The sequence below is a fragment of the Haliotis rufescens genome, unplaced genomic scaffold, assembly GCF_023055435.1.
Source record: "Haliotis rufescens isolate VD_foot unplaced genomic scaffold, xgHalRufe1.0.p SCAF_21, whole genome shotgun sequence".
Classification (NCBI taxonomy): domain Eukaryota; kingdom Metazoa; phylum Mollusca; class Gastropoda; order Lepetellida; family Haliotidae; genus Haliotis; species Haliotis rufescens.
This window is the reverse complement of record NW_025963902.1, coordinates 5,372,795-5,396,227: the sequence shown is the minus strand read 5'-3', so window position 1 is coordinate 5,396,227 and position 23,433 is coordinate 5,372,795. Positions and strand designations below refer to the sequence as shown.

The 23,433-nt window shown below is 41.9% G+C and overlaps 1 protein-coding gene across 3 annotated transcripts; it reads right to left on the bottom strand.

Annotated features, from left to right (window-relative positions):
* Positions 1 to 7,250: 7,250 nt before the first annotated feature.
* LOC124133370 lies at positions 7,251 to 20,327 on the bottom strand. Of its 3 annotated transcripts, none has more exons than XM_048401157.1 (3): positions 20,245 to 20,327; positions 10,117 to 11,025; positions 7,251 to 8,745 (listed from the first exon to the last, which is right to left on the bottom strand). In XM_048401157.1, exons 2-3 carry the CDS (start codon positions 10,533 to 10,535, stop codon positions 7,896 to 7,898), a joined length of 1,269 nt encoding a protein of 422 aa, XP_048257114.1. In that variant the 5' UTR covers positions 10,536 to 11,025; positions 20,245 to 20,327; the 3' UTR covers positions 7,251 to 7,895. The 3 variants fall into 3 exon arrangements, with proteins under 3 accessions (XP_048257114.1, XP_048257113.1, XP_046353710.2); XM_048401156.1 differs by lacking the exon at positions 20,245 to 20,327 and adding an exon at positions 11,767 to 12,223; XM_046497754.2 differs by lacking the exon at positions 20,245 to 20,327 and having other exon boundaries at positions 10,117 to 11,077.
* Between the last annotated feature and the right edge of the window lie 3,106 nt (positions 20,328 to 23,433).

Sequence of the window (23,433 nt, the reverse complement as noted above, 5' to 3'; positions counted from 1 at the left end):
ATATGATTCCGCAAACCGTGTCTTTGTTTACAATATCTAAACAAACGATACGACCTTTGGGTATGAGGCAAACATGATATTGATTTTGATTCAGACAGGAATTACCCCCTTCAAACTCATAATAAATAAAATTGTAGTCATGCATATCGCTTTATTTTAGTAATTAGTATAATCCTATGTATCACCATGAACACGCGGATTCGGAAGCGTGTGTGTGTAGGAGTGGGGATAGTCTGATAGGTAGTTTGGCTGATAGGTGTATGACGCTGCTTTGCTATAGCTCTGTGGCTATCAAACAATGAAGCCGGTCCTTCCGAATCAGTTAAGACAAACACTAACACACACACACACACACACACACACACACACACACACACACACACACACACACACGTGTCTCACTGTTGGATCATACTTGGAGAAATCCAAAGACAAGACCAGGGGAATGTGAAACGTATCTGAACTTGCTTGAATATTGCTAAAAGCGGCGTAAAACAATACTCACTCACTCCTCCACTCGGCCCATTCCGCTAGCTACATGACACCTCGGTTAGCTAAGGAGTAGTAATATCGGATGAATTCAATGTAAACCGTGAAACGCCAGAACACACCGCATATAGTTCGCAAACACGACGGCCGTTTTTTTGTTGTTTTTTTTTAAGAAAGGTTATAGTATGCGTAACAGAAATTATTTATTCACTTTAATTTGAAGACAAAAGCCCGTGTGCGAAATACGCATCAGTCGGAAAGCGCACGTTAAATCTCCAAAGTAAGTAAGTAAGTAAGTAAGTAAGACAAAAGCAAACGGCAACGACTTTGAACAGTCATGACCGGTTATCAGAAGCCCGTCTCTCGTTCCGTGTGATACCCCATTCCCTTGCTGTGGTGATGTATAATTGACTATATTACACCTAGGCCAGTCCCTGGGACGTTCTATGCCACAGTGCAGAGAAACTGTACAGTCATACACATTGCAGGCAAGATTTGTATGACGTCATTACTAGCACTTATTCGTTGTTCATTTTCAAATACCTGCAACACCGGACCCAATTAACTCTTTTGTAAAATCTTGGCCTCAACATTGCTCTTCGAACTGTTTACGAAATACTCTGAATATTATAATTCTTTCTCTCAGAGACTTGTTCCCGGCTCTATTTGCGCTGCGACAGCTTTATGATGGATGTAGATGGTTTTTTTCTGCAATCTAGTGACTCTATGTTTAGCCGCAACCTGTTGGAGGACCACATTTAGCACCCTGAAAAGTAACATGATTTCTGTTCGGATTTTAAATATGTATGTAAATAATACGCATACATACTTATTAAAACTGGGTACCTAGCAGTGGATTTATTTTTATATGGGACATTTTACAATAGTTAGTCGCATATTTACCTTTACTTCCACCTGTGAAGATCAGGGTTAGAATTGGTCTTCAGTAATCCATGTTTGTCGTAAGAGGTGACAAACTGTATCGGGTGATCAGGCTCGCTGGCTTGATGCATACGTATCTCAATTGCGTGGATCGATGGTCAATATGTCAATCACTGAATTGTCTGGTCCAGATTCGATTATTTACAGACCGCCGTCATATTGCTGGAATATTGCCGAGTGCGGCGTAAAACATCAAACAAACAAACAAACCTTGACTTCAACTGTATTGCGAACAATAATTGTGCAGAATTAAAAAACCCATTTGAACTCAAACCTCAGTGTTTCACTATAAAGCTGCAATAATATTGATGCGACGTTAACAATCTAATTCACTCACAGTTTCGGCCTGTGACTTGCTGCCTTTTCCAAAAGAATTTCGTCCCTACCTTAAACGTTGACAAATAAGTAATTACTTTGTCGCATTTTGTTTTCCCTGAACAGTGAGTTAATGAGAACGTTTTGTTTTCCCCGTTGTTCGCAACAGATTAAGCAATACTACAACTAGGAACCCAAGAGCATAGGAAACCTGCACGGTGGATGTAAAACTAAGGCAATACCTTTACTGTATATACGGTATATTATAACGGTTAATTACCGTAATAAAATACATGTGTCACCAGCTTTAATACGATGGTTTGTCAAAAAAGCTTTGCACCTATCCTATTTTACTACAAGTAGATAGGTATCTAATTCCAGTATACTTAATTAAGGTTTTGTATTCAGAGATGCCTGCACGGATACTCTCTCTCTCTCTCTCTCTCTCTCTTGCTAAATGCGGCGTTAAACAAACTCTCTCTCTCTCTTTCTCTCTTTTTTCTTTCTTTCTTTCTCTCTCTCTCTTGGAAAATGCGGCGTTAAACAAACTCTCTTTCTCTCTCTTTTTTCCTTTCTTTCTCTCTCTCTCTCTCACACACACACACACACACACACACACACACACACACGCAGAAGCACAAACACAAAGGGATATTACGGCAAAGCACTGTAATTATTTGACATTCTTTACGTCAACGATGTATAACATTCACAAATTGTACCCATGTTAAGGCGACCACCAATCACTCACTCCCAATCCCTGAGAGCTAAACGGTAAAACACTTGACTATCACACCAACACAACCCGTGCATGCCTTCAGATTAAATACAGATTTTCTACTTATTTGGCAGTGAATAGTTAAGACTGAAGCTTCGATCTAAGAGTGCCGGGTATATATGTAAGGGGTGTTTAGACTTAGAATGTCAGATTCAGTCATTTATCATTGATTTGGAATTGTCAAGATGATCTGAGTTACTTTTGAACTGTCATGACTCACCACAGTTTTAACATGTGTATGAATGTATCTGAGAACGAGGCTTGTAGGGACCATTATTGTGATTAATAACCATAGGATCTATGGAAATTGTTCGGATTGAGACCCGGGATAGAATAGGTCTTCAGCAACCTATGCTTGCTGCAAGAGGCGACTGACAGGATCGGGTGGTCAGACTCGCTGACTTGGATGTACAGTAAACTACGGTTATAACGAACACGTTTATAACGAACTGACGGATATAACGAACTTACTTTTTAGCCCCGACTATTTGCTGTAGTTATGCTGTTTATATGCTTATAACGAACTACGGTTATAACGAATTAAAAAAAGTAGTCCCTTTGAGTTCGTTATAACCGTAGTTTACTGTATGTCACCGTATTCCAATTGCGTAGATCGATGCTCGTGATGTCAATCACTGGATTTTCTAGTCCAGATTATTTAAAGGCCGCCGTCATATAGTTGGAATATTGCTGAGTGTGGCGTTAAACAACAAACAAACAAACAAACAAACACTAGCGGAGACAGTTCGAACTACACTTACTGAGGCTGCCACCCGCCGCGTTTTGGTATATACGCGGTAAGCGGTGTTCTATTGTTTTGTGTATTCGGAACTCAGTTGTAACGTACACAGGTATTCTATGCGAGTGAACTGATGTTGTTTTACGCCGTATTCACCATATCCCATCTCTACCACAGTGGCCTTCAAATACTCGAGCCTGGATCAGACAAACCAGTAACACAACACAAAGTCATACAGGTAACATCGGTCTCATAAGTCGGCTCCCACAAGCAAAAAAAACCTGAGATCTATTCTGATCATAGTTTCCCACGGAGACAGTAATATGACGTGACGGGTTCTAGTTTTTAAAGAACTACATGCCCTCTGTGGTTCGAACATCACGGCATCGTCAATCACTGCTCCTTACGGAGAATGCATGACAGTGTGGTCAGGCCCTGCACAGTGCAGACCTGTCCGCATACAATATGTAGCGGGCACATGCAGCTAATCAGAACTAACAGCCTGTCTGCACGCGCCCACCTGCATGCAACTGCACAGGGATTGGCAGCTGGTGCAGTGCAGTATGAACACATAACATCGATAAGTGTAAACATTTAAAAACATATTTTATTTAACACTAACCAACAGTCAGAGCTCCAGATATTTTTTTGCGCAGTTGAGTTTTTACTCTAGGGTTTCTATTTTAATTGGGTTATTACATTTTTCATTGGGTAACCAATATGTTTTCACTCATCTATTCATCACTCTGTAGGGTTTTTCCTTAAATTAGTGAACATTTTAAGATTTAAAACAAATATAATAATGTTTTAGATGTATATAACTGTTCTAAATAATATAGGCTTGACTCGGAACGTAAATTAGCTCGTAATTGTGTTTCGGAAATAAGCACGCATGCTAAAAAAGCTTCATTGGGTATTTACGCGAGCTGTTTTTATACATTTGAGTTATTCCTTAATTGAAAGTAATTAGGTTTTGAATATTTATTTTATTTATTTTCAATTATTTAATTTTTTATTTATTTTATTTATTTATTTATTTATTTATTATTATTTTGTGTGTGTGTGTGTGTGTGTGTGTGTGGTGGGGGTGGTGGTGGGGGGGGGGGGGGGGGGGGGGGGGGGTATTTTACGCAAATAGGCTGCTTATCTGTTATTCTGCCAACACGTTTGATATTGACCCAAAACTTACAGAATTGTACATATTGTTAATAATGGTCACATATTTTGTAACATGTAATGGTAGCACATTTCAAGCTGACCGTCCCTGCAAACAGATTGCCCTGTATACATTTTTTGTTAGCGGTAAAAAAATTGAACAGCTCATAATCATTGAAAGCCAAGACGAATATACAAGTGTGTTTGTCAACGCCAGACCAGGGCATGCTTATTTCATTTCAAAATATATGTGATATTGTATCTAATTATAAGAATCGCACCTAACCCATTTCTAAACGACTATATTTGTTAGAAAAACACTGTGTTAAACTGCGAGGCAAAAGAAGGTATACCGAGTTTGTTTTTTGTTAAATTCAAACTTGGAAAAAAATGTTAAATTTGATCATGTCTATTTTACCATCACTCATTCCTGCAACAGTTTATAAAAAGTAATCTGAATCTATGGCTGGGTAATTTTGGGTAAAACTAAACTGGTTCAATGAAGACTGGGATAAGAAATTAATTTACAACCACGTGACCCCTACCATATTTGAAAGTTTGTCCCCCCCAAAAGCAAATTTATTGATTTTCAAAGATAAGATGTCTGAAAATACTATCACCGGTTGTGTAAAATGCGAAGTTTTTAATTTTTAAAAGTCTTAAATAAAAATATATTTAAAAAATGTAACCATGCAGAAGTCTTCTTTTAGTGCTGCCTAAGTGCCTAAAATCGATAACTTAAGATATTTTGAATTGACATCAAACATAAGATAAAAAATTTAAATTGACATCAAACATAAGATAAAATCAACTGAGAGAATACTTTCTTTCGTCCCACAGTTTATATTGAAGACAGTGTTGCATCTGCGTTGTTAGATTTGTCCCAGATGTGTTGAATGTGCCAGGATCCGCTAGTCATTGGTCCGAAATCTAGTCCGATTATGTCCCTTCATCTGGTTTACCATTCCCGTGCTCGTGAGTTTCACCAAAGCCGTGAAAGTCTTACGCGTCACGGCTTCCCACATAAATCGATATATATCTGAAATAATGTTCAACGGCCTTAAATTCAACTCACTCAATAAATATTATACGCTTCCTGAATCGCCTGTTGCAAAGAGTACATAAGTTTCTGAAATCAAATCGCTTGTCCTCGCTCACACTGTTATTCATGAAAAACAAGAGTTGTCTCCCCTTTTCGTCTCTCCAGTTAAAGTTGAATCGGTGCAAGAAGTGCCGTAGAATATCACCTTGACCAATGTTTCAAGCGGCTATAAAATATCTAAGATTGGCTGAGATGTGGGTGCAATGTCATTTGGATGTCATGGTAAATCATTCGTGATATCTACTTCGTCTTCCCAAAAAGAACATTTGATGTACTCATATATTCTGGGATTGCGCAGAGTACAGAATTCCAGAATGTAAAATCGTGTCTGAGAGAGAGTCTCTCTGGCTGGAATATTGCTAAGTGCGGCGTTAAACAAACAAACAATCTCTCTCTCTCTCTCTTTCTTTCTCCCTCTCTCTCTTACTTTCTTTCTACCTCTCTCTTTCTTTCTCTCTTACTCTTTCTTTCGCTCTTTCTCTTTCACTCTCCCTCTTTCTCTCTTTCTCTTACACTTTCTCTCTCTTTCTTTCTGTTACTTTCTCACTTTCTTTCTCTCTCCCGCTTCCTCTTTTTATCTCTCCCTCTCTCTTTTAATCTTTCTCGCTCTTTCTCTCTCTCTCTCTCTCTCACACACACACACACACACACACACACACGGTGTATATTATAGTATTCTTGTGAAAGAGCCAACTGTAGTGAGAGGTATGGGGTTGTTACAGTGTGTGACCTGGTTGACAGCGTGTCCCCATACCCAGGCATTCATGTTATTGATCACTGGTTTGTCTGATCAGGAATGGATCCTTTATTGTTCGCTCTTTTGCCAACCTCATTAAAATCACATCTTTATCTCCCATACGATCCATCACTGTGTGAAGATTACCTGTAGCATTGCATTACGGCGCAAAACAACACTCGCTCACTCGTCACAGACGTTCATTGCATTGCTAAGGCTCACTCACTCACTCACTCGTCACAAAGAGTCATTGCATTGCAAAGGCTCACTCACTCACTCACTCGTCACAAAGAGTCATTGCATTGCTAAGGCTCACTCACTCACTCACTCGTCACAAAGAGTCATTGCATTGCTAAGGCTCACTCACTCACTCACTCGTCACAAAGAGTCATTGCATTGCAAAGGCTCACTCACTCACTCGTCACAAAGGTTCATTGCATTGCCAAGGCCCACTCACTCGCTCACTCACTCACTCGTCACAAAGAATCATTGCATTGCAAAGGCTCACTCGCTCACTCGTCACAAAGAGTCATTGCATTGCAAAGGCTCACTCGCTCACTCGTCACAAAGGTCCATTGCATTGCAAAGGCTCACTCACTCACTCGTCACAAAGGTTCATTGCATTGCCAAGGCTCACTCACTCACTCACTCACTCACTCGTCACAAAGGTTCATTGCATTGCCAAGGCTCACTCACTCACTCACTCACTCACTCGTCACAAAGAGTCATTGCATTGCAAAGGCTCACTCGCTCACTCGTCACAAAGAGTCATTGCATTGCAAAGGATCACTCACTCACTCGTCACAAAGGTTCATTGCATTGCCAAGGCTCACTCACTCGCTCACTCACTCACTCGTCACAAAGAGTCATTGCATTGCAAAGGCTCACTCGCTCACTCGTCACAAAGAGTCATTGCATTGCAAAGGCTCACTCACTCACTCACTCGTCACAAAGAGTCATTGCAATACAAAGGCTCACTCACTCACTCACTCGTCACAAAGAGTCATTGCATTGCAAAGGCTCGATCACTCGTCACAAATAGTCATTGCATTGCAAAGGCTCACTCGCTCACTCGTCACAAATAGTCATTGCATTGCAAAGGCTCACTCACTCACTTACTCGTCACAAAGAGTCATTGCATTGCTAAGGCTCAATCACTCACTCGTCACAAAGAGTCATTGCATTGCTAAGGCTCACTCACTCACTCGTCACAAAGAGTCATTGCATTGCTAAGGCTCACTCACTCACTCACTCACTCGTTACAAAGAGTCATTGCATTGCAAAGGCTCACTCATTCGTCACAAAGAGTCATTGCATTGCTAAGGCTCACTCACTCACTCACTCACTCACTCGTCACAAAGAGTCATTGCATTGCAAAGGCTCACTCACTCACTCACTCGTCACAAAGAGTCATTGCATTGCAAAGGCTCACTCACTCACTCACTCGTCACAAAGAGTCATTGCATTGCTAAGGCTCACTCACTCACTCGTCACAAAGAGTCATTGCATTGCAAAGGCTCACTCACTCACTCACTCGTCACGAAGGTTCATTGCATTGCTAAGGCTCACTCACTCACTCGTCACGGTTTAAAGGTTTAAGGAATACACCAAACTCATTTACTTTACTGATTATATTTTCTCATAAGTGTATTTGATGTCTTCTGACTTTGGTGAACTTGTACATGACTCCAACCCTCGAGTGCCGACACCTGCTGTTGGACAACTTCTTGAACTGTTCATGCGGGGGCGGAACCTTTCCCGAACATTTGTCTGTTTTGCACATCTCGGGATGCGTGTTTGGTGACGACACAATGTCGGAATGGCTCCTCAGACACTGCGGTGGTGAACGACGTGATGCCTCCGCGAAAGAATGGTGGTTAGTTTTGTTGTTCACTATTTCTTGCATAACTGCCTTGTTGCATGCACTCGGTCTTCCCTTCACTGTCGCCATTTTGAATCTGGTAGAGGTGTTGGTAGATGTTGACGACGCGCGAGGAAGCACAGACACGGAGGAAGAAGCCCGTCTGGAATTCACATCCCGAGGTGTGTGAGTCACGATAATCGGGGACTTCTCAACATCCAGGTTCTCCTTGCCCTTAGCGTTAGAACTGTCTTTCAATTTGACCCTGGTTCTTGTTGTCCCTGCGGTCAAACTGGCACCGGAAGACCGCAGCGGAAACGCCGAGGAAACCTTCCTCACGGTCTTGGGTGTCGTCTGCTCGTCCTTCTCGACCACAAAACTGCGGCATGACTCCAGATGCTGCGGAGATTGTCTGGGCGTGACGTCTGGGTCGTGCATTGACATATACTCCTCCCACGTCAGGTACAGGCGTTTAGATTGTCTCGGGTTCTGGGAGCACGGGGCGGACTTGTTCCTCCTGGCTGACGCGGGGTCGGTCTTGCTTCGTCTGCTGCCGAAGAGGAGCGTCCGAAACTCGCTGATACTGGGTCCTTGCTCGGTCAGATCATTCAGCATGAGGCTCTTGTTGCTGGAAACAAGATATATCATCAGGGAACATCATCATCATCATCATCATCATCATAATAATACTTTTAAAAATAATGATTTAAAAAATCAATGATAATTTGACATTTTGAAATGATCATTAGGTAGACTAAATTTAGCTTATAACAAACCTATGACAAACGCAAATGGTAAATGTATTTTTAAAATTATATTATAACTCTAAGCAAATTACCAATCTCATTAAAATCAGATCTTAGTTCTCACTACAGCGAAACAAAGATCTGAGAACATCCCATTACAGGTCACGTCAGACCGACCTTTCGCGCACTTTGGCCGACCAATGACTGACAAGACGATGACATTAGCCAATAAGAAGGCAGCTTTTTCGTGCTTTAAGGTACTAATTTCAAATTGACGCCTACTCCTCGAAACATATTTTGACAAAATCTCGATTAAAAGTTTGAAACCTGAAGAAAAAAACATGTATGCATCTGGTTTTCAATTACGTCATCACAATGTATGCATCTGATTTTCAATTACGTCATAACAATGAATGCATCAGATTTTTAATTACGTCATCACAATGTATGCATCATATTTACTTTTACGTCATCGCAATGTATGCATCAGATTTTCAATTACGCCATAACAAAGTATGCTTCCGATTTTCAATTACGTCATCACAATGTATGCATCCTATTTTTAATTACGTCATCACAATGTATGCATCCGATTTTCAATTACGTCATAACAATGAATGCATCAGATTTACTTTTACGTCATCACAATGTATGCATCTGATTTTCAACTTCGTCATCACAATGTATGCATCTGATTTTCAATTACGTCATCACAATGTATGCATCTGATTTTCAATTACGTCATAACAATGAATGCATCAGATTTTTAATTACGTCATCACAATGTATGCATCAGATTTTTAATTACGTCATCACAATGCATGCATCAGATTTTCAATTACGCCATAACAATGTATGCATCAGATTTACTTTTACGTCATACCAATGTATGCCTCAGATGTTCAATTGTTTCATCACAATATATGCATCAGATTTTCAATCATTTCATCACAATGTATGCATCGGATTTACTTTTACGCCAATGTGATATATACCACCACAGAATGTCCAGCCATAAAGCAGATACAGTCACTTGTTAATAACAGGGGGCGGTCGGGTAGCCTCGTGGTTAAAGTGTTCGCTCGACACGCCGATGACCCTGGTTCGATCCCCGACATGGGTACAATGTCTGAAGCCCATTTCTGGTGTCCCCCGCCGTGATATTGCTGGAATATTGCTGAACGCGGCAAAAAAACATACTCTATTTTGATAAACAAACCCTCTGTACAACTTTCACCTGTGTCAAAACATACCTTGTGTCATCGGACGCCATACTTGCCACTTCGATGCCCAGGAGATGCGGGTCCATCCCCGTGTGGCCTGCGTCACAGACCGTGTGATAGTATCTATACCTCTGCATGTATTTGTCTATATCATCAAAATGACTGAACACGTATGCAGTGTTTCCATCACCTTGTGACCCTCCCAACCTTTGACCGCTTAGACTGGCCTTCACCTTCTTCTGACCCTTTTCACTCGGATCACATCGTACCCTGTCATAGGCTTCCAGGAACCTCTGAAGCCTCGGCCCATCGCCTATCAATGCTTGACTGTTCTTGGCTGACACAGAGAGGAGGGTGTTGGTCGCAGAAGTCGTGGAGGAACGACAGCCGAAACCGTAGATGTTATCACTACCTTCGTCCTCGGCCATGCTGCCTAATCGTGACGTCATGCGTGTGTCCCTCGCTGACGTCACAGCACCTGGTTGTCTGTGAGAAACGTCACAATAACTGCGAATGACGTCATGTGTTTATGACGTCGTTTGAGTTACATGGAAACAGCAAGGTAATATCAATGTGAATGTCGCTCTTGTATCGTTCTGTAAATTTATCAAAAAGATCGGTCCTTGAACATACTCCGCCAGGGAATACATCTATCGAACAATATTCAAAATTGTTTCCACAAACCAGATCATCAAAAACACGTCCCTAAACACAGTTGCAAAACCATCTATCTGGTGATGTAAACTCCGTTTGCCTCAGCAAGTCATTAAGTGAATGATCCGTTCGGTTTCATAACGACGGTTGATGAAATGTTTCCATGACAACCGGGATATCACGAGTGTTGGTATTGATAGCTCGTCTCCGGTTTGACGCCCAAGGTCAGAACGCCAACCACGGCACGTTACACGGCGTTATACAACCGTCCGATCAATGATGCATCTGTAAAGAGATCCAAATAACTGGGTATGCTATTCCATGATCAATACAAGTAATTCAGTTACAATGTAATGTCGCTTTGGTGTTGTATCAGCTTCAAAGAACAAATTCTGGAATAAAAACATAACATCAACACTTATATATATATAAACAAATTATCAAAATTATTTTAGCTACTTTGTTGTTCAATGCCGCAATTTCCAAGCTATATGACGGCGGTCTGAAAACAATCGCATCTGTACCAGTGATTGGTATCATGAGCATCGATCTACGCAGTTGGGAAATGATATGACGTGCATCAACCCAGTCAGCTCTTACGACAAGCATGGGTTGCTGAAGACCAATCCTAACCCGGGCCTTCACGGACATTTTAGCTTCTACGAACTGTAAGATCAATATATGTAACCAACTCAGACATGTCAACAAATATATGTCATTGCGGTAACGGTTGGCCAAAATGGACGCTGCTATTTGCTTTGAAGAGTTGCTTCCCTTTGGTCATGCCAGGATCCACTGATCGCGAGTTCGAATCCCAATGACCTTTGATCTTTCAGCTCCAGGCCCGTGGTTCCATCTACGTCCTGTATTCCTGTGTGATTTTCATCAGCAAGTGTTGTATAACGGAAATACTATCCAATTCGGCGTTGAACTCAACCCACTCACTCATCCACTGAGGTAATCGTCTACAACCTGCCCCATTGGACTATCTGGCCTCATTATGGTAAAAACAAAATATTCTCTCACCTCTATGACATTGGTCACGTCGCTATATCGGTGCAACGTTATTGAACGCGACGTTAAATCCCGTTTCACCTCACCTCTACGTCATGGACGAGGCCATAGGAAACAAACTCCTCACATCGATACTCTTTGGCGTTCGTTCCACGATGATACGTGGAACGTAACGAAGAATGCACGCGCTGGGGTGGAGCTTGATGAGAGCGACGCGCAAATATCTCGGCGTTTATATAGCAAGAAACCAGTTGTCCGCCAATCTCTGTTATAGACGCAATGCAATATTCTCCCAAAGAATGAACCTATTGACCGGCAATAAATATCAGAACCTGCTTATGACACGTCGACTGTGACGACAGAGTGAATTACAACAGCCTCGTTATATGTCATTAAAGCGTATTACTCACCGCGCACTGGTCGGCCCTCTCATATTCGACAGACATGTGAAGTACATTTGTGATCAAGTGGGGAATAAATTCTATCTCACAAGCACATGCTACGGAATAAACAGTAGGGCGACAGTAAATCTGATTATCCTATTTTCGCGCCTGGCTTAAACTTCTAGCGGCCTGGAACACGGTTGCAAGGAATTGACCAGGTTTCCACAAGGACCCATTGACAGACATATTAATAAAAACATGTTACTTGGTTCAAAATTGGATGTTTTAAAAGGTTGTTTTTTTCTAATTTCAGAGGCATTTTAATATTGTTTTGGAACATTGCATTCAATCCAATACTACAAATAAGCGACAAAACCCTTCCCATATCCAATAGAATTCTCTGCATTAAGCAGAGTCCATTTTCGAATCATTATCAAATGTGTTCGCGAAAAGATGAGCGTATCCTGCCCCACCGTCACAAACACATGCAAAGGCAAGTCAATTGTTCACCTGTAAATTAAGCGTTCAAGGAGCTGCTCTTTTTGTCCTGTTGTTAGTAAACCACAAGTCACCTTACTTAAGTCACATAAGCAATTGTCATATTAACACGAATTAGGAAATTTGGGGCCGAATATCGGGCTCTTAATAAGTCCCTGTTGTCATAAAAATTGTTGTGACTGTTTGTTGTGTATGTTTGAAACTAAATGATTTAAGAAAAGAAAACAAATATGGTTTTAATATTTACCTCAGTAAAACCCTACATTCTATATTGATGTTATTAATACAGACCGTTCCTTCCGATTCACAAAGTGATGTTAGCGCTATGACTGTTGCTTGTGAGAGAGGTCCATGTTTAACGGTAAGATCGACACGGGGCACGGTAGCTCAGTTGTCTGAAGCGTCGCGGGGACGGTTGGGTAGCCTAGTGGTTAAGCATTCAAGCGTTACGCCGAAGACCCAGGTTCGATTCCACACATGGGTATATGTGAGAAGCCCATTTATGGTGCCTCCGCCGTGATGTTGCTGGAATATTGGTAAAAGAGACGTAAAACCACTCACTCACTCTAAAAGCGTAGCAGTTAATAGCAACTATCCGCTTAGAGAGTTATGTTGGTTCTTAAGAGATTGCACAGGATATGAGTCTCACAATCCACCTTACCCATCACCGTAAAACCATTTCTTGGGAGATATGAAGTCATAACAAGTGCTGTGTTGGTTATCAAAATAATATTCGTAGTATAAGTCCCACAATCCACGGTACTCGTCAGTGTAAAACCACTTCTTGGGCCCGAGATTATATTTAATAACCACTGGTCGTTTTTTTCCGCTTATAGAGCAAAGCATATGTTTACCAAGAGAATATTCGTAGTATTAGTCTCACAATCAACTTTACCTATGAACGTAAAACCATTTCTTGGGAGATATGAATCAATAGCAACTGTTTTGCGGCTCATAGAGATGACATTGTGTTGATTGTCAAGAGAATATCCGGGGTATGAATCTAACAGTCACGTCCACGATGTCACAATACGTTCACGGTGTCACAATACGTCCACAATGTCACAATGCGCCCACAATGTCACAATACGTCCACAATGTCACACTCCCAGGGAACAACTTCTCACCACACCCCTGATGCGAAAGGACCGGTGTTGACTTGCACAGCTTAAACTCGTAGTTTGTTTTGGCTGCAGGGCTCAGAAGCCATGGTTTTTCCTAATAGGGATAATCTTGTCTTAAGCAGGATCGTAATCGTCTGTTAATGACAGTATTACACGGGTCTGATGATGGCTTACCCGCTTACAACAACGGTTAGTTGATGTAGTAGGCATATCGATATTAAGTAGAGGGAGAGAGAGAGAGAGAGAGAGAGAGAGAGAGAGAGAGAAGGCCTGATCTGATGCTAATATTACGTATGTGTGTTTGTTGTTTAACGCCGCACTCAGCAATATGACGGCGGTCAGTTAATAATCGAGTCTGGACCAGACAATCCATTGACGTGGTACATCATCAGCATCGATCAACGCATTTGGGATACGATAACATGCATCAACCAAGTCAGCTAGACTGACCATTTAATCACAGTCGGAAATAGGAGGATAGAGCTCGACTGGTCCCCTGCCCTTCTCCCACAAGCGGCTGCAGGCGAGGAGCGCAAGCGCTCTAGGACAGGTAAACCAGTCTTATGATTGCTGCCGAAAAACATTAACATGTTTAATCAGAGACCACATAATGGACTGCATACTATATAAATCACCAGTTATTTCCGACGAGTTCAATTATAGTCTTCGTTGAGAGGTATTCAAAGAAGACAGAAATTTGTACACATCTAATAAGTACTTATGTTGGCAAAAATATGCTTTCTTTCCAATGGCTATTTTGTACATTAAATTTGAAAGAAATGTAATTATATCTGAGTTTATATCAAGTACTATATATACATACACGAATATAGTATTATACTGTCCATCGATGACAGTTGTTTTTTTTCCAATCTAAAAATATGTACTATCAATGTAAAAGTTCTCGTCACCATATGGCTGAAGTTATGCTGATGTGACGTTAAGTTTTAACTCACTCACTCACTATATGCTCGAAAACAACATATACGAAATTATTACCACCTTGTTGACAAAATTATATGTAAAATATGTCACAATCTCTTGTACCAGTGTTGACTTATGGAGAAATAAAAAGTTCTGAAGTTCTAAAGTAATCATGTCTGGTTTTCGCCCCGAAATGACCTTTACATTACGTCAACAATGCAACAATGTGCGTGAAATCATTATTACACATAATTCTTCGTATTAATATTATCACCTCACTTAGATCAATATGGATAATAACACCATATTAGGTCATACAATAGTAACCAGCATGCAATGTTTCGTAAAGACGGCTTTTACATCACACACCCTCGTTAGGTTTGTATTGTAATCGCAAGTGGCGATTTCCTTACGTCAACATGCACGCAAGTTATTGTCATAGGAAAATTATTACAACACGATTACATGATCAATATTGAGTTGCGAAAACCAATTGAAAATAACCAGTCGACCATGGCTAAACTATCGCGAATTGGTGTTGTCGTTTAAGGGAAACCCATAACGGGAAGGTTTTATTTGCACTAAAGCAAAACACAAGTTTTATCTCTTTGACACATATGACCTTGTTTAAGACATTTTTAATATATTGATCTATTCTGATTATGATTGATAATAAACCATGTTGCAAAAAACAGGTACTGCGGGCACGGGGCCAGTCGTGTTAACAAGATGGTTGGTTGGTTGGTTTGTTGTTTAAGGTCGCACTCAGCAATATTCCAGCTTATGGCGGCGGTCTGTAAATAATCGAGTCTGGACCAGACAATCCAGTGATTGACATCATGAGCATCGATCCACGCAATTGAGATCGATGACATGGATCAACCAAGTCAGCAAGCCTGACCACCCGATCCCGTTAGTCGCCTCTTACGACAAGCATAGTCGCCTTTTACGGTAAGCATGGGTTGCTGAAGACCTATTATAATCCGGATCTTCACACAACATACGTATTCCAGCTATCATGCGTTGTTATGCGACAATAGTTTAGTTTCACGTATACATATTCTCTTATGGGAAACCATAGGATACTGGGTGATATAGTAGGAATATTGCTGAGTGCGGCGTTAAACAACAAACAAACACACAAAACACTTAAGACCACTGTAGGTTTAAGGGCTCTACAAACGTACATGTATAGGTATAAAACGTTCTCATTTGATAAAATAAATGGCCACAGAATCTGGGCTCTATATCGAAGTAAACTGACACCTTGTAATCACCACAAATCCTTGATGAAAGCATAACTTCTCCTTGTACTTAAGTGTCCCCGCCGTACGTGACGGCATTGCGTGACATTGACACAATCCTATCACCCAATCTTCTCTGGCTAACACCATACAACTGTGTTTCTCAGATTGAATATTTCCGAAGGAATTTAACACATGGTTTGTATAGCGAAATGGTATTAAATTAAGCAGTGATTAAATAAGAAATTAATAATTCTAACAACTGCCTTCAAGGTCGGATTCCGTTTCAACACGAAGGAATGTTTAAGATATATATATATCAAGTCCTCTTATTTAGACTATAAACAGTCTATAAAGAAATACCATCTTTAACAGGAATACTGATGACAATACTCATTGTTAATATTATGTACCAACCTTCAAATCATTTCACGAAGTGGTATAGTGACACAAATAATATGTCTAACATTGTAGAAACTCACCTATGGCACTAATCTTGGAACAGAATCACAAAACCGTAAAAAAGGAAATCCCATCTGAACAACTGGAATAACATCTATAGTTCTTGCTTCGTATCCAGCGTGAACTGATCCGCAGTTTTGCTGGTGTCGAGAACTGGTTTCCTTGGGGTCACGTGGTACGGCGTTAAACTGGGAATCCTCCCACAATGACGCCTACATCCGGGCTATCAGGCGTCAATCCCTCATGAGCTGTGAAGGAGGCCAGACCAGGTTCCCCACCTCACGCCATCTATAGCCACGTGCTAATTTGTGTTAACAATTGATCAGTTGGTCTCGGAGATACAGTGGCGTGTTCCTTTTAACACTGATAATTATTTCTTCAGATGGTACTGCAACAGCAATCATTCGTATAAATAGGTTAATTGGTTCCAGGATTTCTTCGGGGGGCACGTGTTGCCCAGTCGTCTAAGGCGCCGCGATTCGCTGTGCAGAGTTGCGTCCCTTGGGCACGCCAGAAACCTATGATTGTGGGTTCGAATCCCTGTTCGCCCCGATTAAGTTTCTAGGTTTGTCAGCACCATACCCGTGCTCGCGGGTTACATCAAAGTGGTAAACGTCTGAGACCTGCGTCACTTCGAGCTTTCCTCCCACATTAAGCTGACACGCCGTAATATAACTGTAATACTGTTAAAAGCGGCGTTAAACCCAACTCACTCACTCCAGGATGTCTTCACATGATTGAGAAGGATATTTGTCCTCTTGTACTAAAACCCCTTACAATACAAAACGATTTGTTTCACGTCCTTTTCAAGGTAAATCGTTGCAGTCTTTGGGAAGGGTATTCCATGTATGAGTTGAGTTTTGTGCCGCTTGGAACAGTGTTCCAGTTATATCACGGCGTGTCAGCTTGGTGTGGGAGGAAAGCCCGGAGTGATGCAGGTCTTGGGCGTTTACCATGTTGGTGAAACCTACGACCACGGGTATTGTGCTGACAAACCTAGAAACATAATCGGGGAGAACCGGGATTCGAATCGACGATCATAGGATTCTGGCACACCAAAGGGACGCAACTCTGCACATACGGCGAATTGCGTCCCCTTACAACACTGGGCCACTGTTCCACCGGGTATTCTGTGAGTGGTATGGCCCCGCTCAAAATAAACAAAAAACATATCTCTGAAACTTATCTGGAGCCTGAATTAACAAAATGATAATGTTTCTATAATGTCCAAAGCACCTCCTCCAATATTGATCCACTTTTGTTATTTTTAAATAATTGAAATCTGATCAATGAATACGGAGGCTGCTAATGGGGATCGAGGGGTCCGACTCTGCATATGACGTGGTGACGCCCCCTTTGGGATGTATCGTTGCTCACATGTTTGCGTGGTGTAGACTCTAACTTTCCCAAGCGGCCGTGATAAAGCTTGAATATTGTCGACTGCTGCGTTCAACGACATTCACCCACTGAGAGAAAAGCCCCGAGATTATTCCAGACAATCCTCTAAGTACAACGGGTCTTAGACAACAAAGATCGGTTGCTCAAACGACTTCGTCTACCACTCTGGGATCACAGCCGTCTCACCCGAGGCCACACAGCGAGCCCATTAGCCGGGGACAGTATTTACTTCCTTTGTAGCTTACATTATACAAAGTCTTGTAACAGTAAATATTTACCCCCTGACAATCAGATAGCACCCCAGCGGAGAGAGTCAGTCGACAATCCAGACGACTAAATCCTTTTAGTTTGACGTCGAATGCACCGTATATCGGATCAACGGCTTTAAAAGTATATGGTCGGGCTTTGCTGTGATTTATAATCGTCAAATCTATCATAATATATTTTCAACGTAACTCTCCGGCTTTATCAACGATACCTCCGTGGCACCATAATCTGAGTGGTGTACCGACAGACAATAACATGGCCTCGCTTGCAGTGGGGTCGACACATGCAGGTACCTGCACGACTGTCGTAAATACGGAATACAGTTAAGGACATTCTCGCGATCTCGCGATCTCGCGTTCTCGCGATCTGGACCTTTGGAAACGAGCTAAACATGCCCCAAGTGCGAGAATGCGAGATCGCGTGATTTGGCCGAAATCTCGCGTTCTCGCGATCTCGCATTCTCGTGTTTTTGGTAGATAACACGCTTTGTAAAAAGTCGACAACGCGAGAATGCGACATTTGGACATGATGTAAAATCTCGCAATCTCGACTTGTCAAATTAAGCGACAGAAACACGAAATCGCGAGAACGCGAGAATGCGACATTTCATTTTCTCGCGTTCTCGCGTTTTAAACGTTGTCCGTAATTCTGTTAGGCAAAACACAAATCTTGCGGCGATACCATTTGGAGGAACAGGTGCCGAAAACAGGATTAAGGTGCCTAGTATTCCATGATTGTAGCTAAAATGAGGATTGGTTGTCACAATTGTCGACCTGGCCTGGCTGTTTGTGTGTAGTCGTACCCCGTCATCGGGTATCGGTGCTCATGATTTTAACCACTGCTTTGCTGTCAAAACATGGGGTATTGCAACGTGAGGTATAAAACAACATGCCTTCAGTAGTAGAACCCAGTGGTAAAATGTCAGTGACCTGGTTGATAGCGTATCATCGTACCCCGACGCCGTGGATCATTGCTCATGATATCAGTCACTGGGTTGTCCGGTCCAGACTCGATTATTTACAGACAAACGTTATATAGCTGGAACATTGTGTGTGGCGTTAAAAAAAAAGACAAATAAACAGTGCGAGAAATATGTCAAGTTCATTTCTAATACGATGTTGTCAAGTGACGTAATGGTGCCTATGGTTACAAACTACACCAGTCGCGAATCACCGTAACCTATATATTCGACGGACAGAATTTACGACAAAATCGACGTTAATAGGCTTACATGACACTACAGACTGCATTGGGGTTAAGAGAGGACGAATACCAGGGATAGTTCCTCACAATCACCATCATAAACCTGAACATCAGCAACATTACTGATGCAGTTAAAACAGGTCACGTACGAATGAGTGACAAACCTTTGTTTGTAAACAGGGCCTTATGTTTACAACGTTTACTCGGTGCTGTGCCGCATGCGGTTAATCACGATGTTGTGCAGCTGACGTGAGCAGAGAGAGAGTGAGCGAGAATTCCGTAAAATGTATTTAGGCCACGTGTTACTTAAGATCTCCCGGCCCTTTGGTGTGAATCAATGACTATCTTTAGAGAGAGAGAGAGAGAGAGAGAGAGAGAGAGAGAGTGCGTGTGTGTGTGTGTGTGTGTGTGTGTGTGTGTGTAAGTTGCCTATTACAAAAATTACATTGTTGCAAGGTGTTTATCTTTAAAAAAGTTTCATATAAACTTAAAAAAACAAAACAATGTCTGGTTTTGTAGCTGTAGTTGCAAAATTATCTGATCTCGGTACAAAACCCTTAGTCCCGCAACTTGACGGTGGATTTTTTTTTATTTTATGAAAACGAAACCAACCTAGATACATGTATATATAAAAGCAAGGCTAGCCAGCCTTATCGAATCAGCATCAGGAAAAGTATTTGTTTTACTTTCAAAGGAGAGAAATGTATTGTGTAATAAACGTTTTCATGGGCTATATGATAGACTACAAAAACCCAACTCTGTTTAGTCTCTTGATGGCTCAGGTCGTTGGGGTAGCCTAGTGGTTATAATGTCGGCTCCTGACGCCAAAAGCCCGGGTTCTATTCCCTACATAGGTACAATGAGTGAAGTCATTTCTAGTGTTCCCCGCTGTGATGTTGCTGGAATATGGAAAACGGCGTAAAACAATACTCATTCATATTCTGCATCATTCTATTCTTCGGAATACTTAAAAGATGAAAGTCTTACCCAAATTGAATCTTTTCCGCATCCCATGGCAATCCATTCAGCCCCTATGTTCGCGTAGACATCGGGATATGGGTCTCGCGTGAAAATAACACTGTTATAACACCGTCAACATAATCGATCAGAGAAATCGATTTGCGTAATGATTGATTGCAGTCATTCGGACCACACCACACGGGCCTTAAACAACACGGGTCATCGGACTTTAGAACGAATCACGTCAAGATTGACATCCCTAAGAGTAACTGGAGATCTGATTTATTGAGATTTACGTTAGGCAAAATGATGAATCGGTAACGACATGAACGGCACTGGAATTCCGCGACGTTCCAGGCCCGCTATTGGTAGCTATGTTACGACTAAGACCGCTAAGACGTATACGTGTCGTGGACGGGGTGTTTATGTAATAATCCAGGGTGGGTTTGGGCTTATAGCGGCCCCTGGTGTGTACATATCACTCACAATGTCTTACCAACAACAAATAAGGGACAGGGCACCGTTCCACAAAGCGTTCTTAGCGCTAAGGCGTCGTAACTTCCATATATTAACATCGATTTACGACAGTGATAGCCCTTAGATTAATTTGTGGAACAGCGCCCAGTTCAACTAAACGATCTTAGAACTGAGACGTCGTAACTTCCATATATTAACATCGACTTACGACAGTGATAGCCCTTAGATTGATTTGCGAAACAGCGCCCAGTTCAACTTAACGATCTTAGCACTGAGGCGTCGTAACTTCCATATATTAACATCGACTTACGACAGTGATAGCCCTTAGATTGATTTGCGAAACAGCGCCCATTTCAACTAAACGATCTTAGCACTGGGACGTCTTAACTTCCATATATAACATCGACTTACGAATGTGGTAGCGCTTAGACTGATTTGTGGAACATTCAACTAAACGATCTTAGTGCTAAGGCAATCGCAACTTCCATACTTTAACACTGGTTTACGACAGTCGTAGCTCAAAGATGGCTTTGAGTGTCGGGATTAGGGAGTAGGAATTGCTCAGGTTATCACTGCTTTGCCTCGACTAATATCGAAAATAAGAATCTCTGCCCAAGTAATGTCCACTAAGCCTGTACATACTACGACCCGGTTGGCCAGCCACGTGGTCCTGTGGGGTCCCTTGTAAAACCGTGGCACCTAATGTGAATTAAGTTTACATTTTTTATTGATTTAAAATGGTTTGCCTCGACTAGGCCCCGTTATATCCAGGCCTCCGCAATACAGGTGGAATATTGATGATAGTGGCGTAAAACTACATTCATTCATTACTTACTAGGTGAAGTGAGGTGAAATGGAGTTTAACGCGCGTGCGTGCGTGTGACTGTTAGTACTAGTCCGGACAAATGACGATTTTATATTTCTTGCCCACTGAGATTCCATGCCGCAGTTTAAACACGGATACCCCACCCAGACACAGTATACTGAGCCGCCAGGGCTTGTTTTATCCTCCTAATGCCAAGCGGCAGGCCGGGTAATAACAAGTACCATATTTTAACGTCTTGTGGTATGACGCGGCCGGGGATCGAACCACCCTTCCGCTCTCCGGGCAGACGCTCTATCCACCAGACCACGGAGTCGATCACTTACGAGGATAAAGTCCTGGAATACGTATTTTGGTGATTTAAATGAGTGAGTGAGTGAGTATGGTTTTACGCCGCTTTTAGCAATATTCCAGCAATATCACGGCGGGGGACACCAGAAATGGGCTTCTCACATTGTACCCATGTCGGGAATCGAACCCGGGTCTTCGGCGTGACGAGCCAACGCTTTAACCACTAGGCTACCCGACCGCCCCTTTTGGTGATTAAAGTACAACGCTGTTTGTAATAGCTTTTCAGTTTTGCCATTGCTTATCGTGGGAGGAAAGGTTGGTTGGTTGGTTGGTTGGTTGGTTGTTTAACGCCGCACTCAGAAATATTCCAGCTATATGACGGCGGACTGTAAATAATCGAGTGTGGACCAGACAATCCAGTGATTGATATCGTGAGCATCGATCCACGCAATTGGGATCGACGACATGCATCAACCAAGTCGGCGAGCCTGACCACCCGATCCCGTTAGACGCCTTTGACGACAAGCATAGTCGCCTTTTACGGTAAGCATGGGTTGCTGAAGACCTATTCTAACCCAGGTCTTCACGGGTAGGGAGGAAAGGCTGAACGTGACACGGATCGTGAACGTTTGCAACACTTGTCAGCGCGGTATGGTGATGGCAGACTACATATCATAACAGGGCATATCTTGGATTCAAACTCACGATCAGCTGATCCTGGCATAGCTAAGGGACTCAACTCTGCACTGGGAACTGCGGCGCCTTAGTCAACAAGCCATATGTGTCCTGGAATGTTTTTGATGTCAGTGGCACGAGGGAGTATCTGCTACCAACACAGAATCACATTTATTGAGTGGCGTCAGTACAATAACTATCATCATAATTATAACCACCAAAATACCTCCCAGGGAGGGAACGATGACACGTAGCAAATACCACGACTTCGTGGAGAAATTAATTAACCAGTCGTATAGAGATTAAATGTAATAAAGTGGAAATCATTGATTCATCAGACATCGAAACTATTTTACCCAAACGGGGGTCGGTTTGATCTTCGGCCAATGACCCCAATTTGCTATTGAACACAATAAAGAATGTCCTCTGTAAATATTAAACAAGGTGTGTCTATTTCTGAAGACACAAAAACGCGCCACTCGATGCATCTAAACACTGGTCGTCGGTGACAGCTTTCACAGGGCATTGCACTTGATGTATACTACTCAAAAGAAGTAAAAGATCACCCTTTTTGTTCATATGACTATAGTTAATCTGGCTGGAGGGTATTGCAACACACAGTCTTCCATTTGTGGTTTTCCTTAACTTCTTTCGAGTAGTATATACAAGCATGGGGTGGGATACACGATCAGTCGTAGACAACAGACATATACGGTGATGAAATAGGGCGTCTGAATATAGGCAATCCTGACCTGGATGGCCTCGTGATATAAGTAGTTGGAAAATAGACTTGTAGTGCTAATAGCTTTAAGGGGGTTTGTAAATAAATAGATAACTTATTCTCTGGCTAAAGCTCCGTACATCTAAAATCCATCCACATGATAAAGTGCCTGTTTATTCAACATACTCGGCTTTACTGAGACAGCTGGGTGTAAGTAATACAAGTGTGA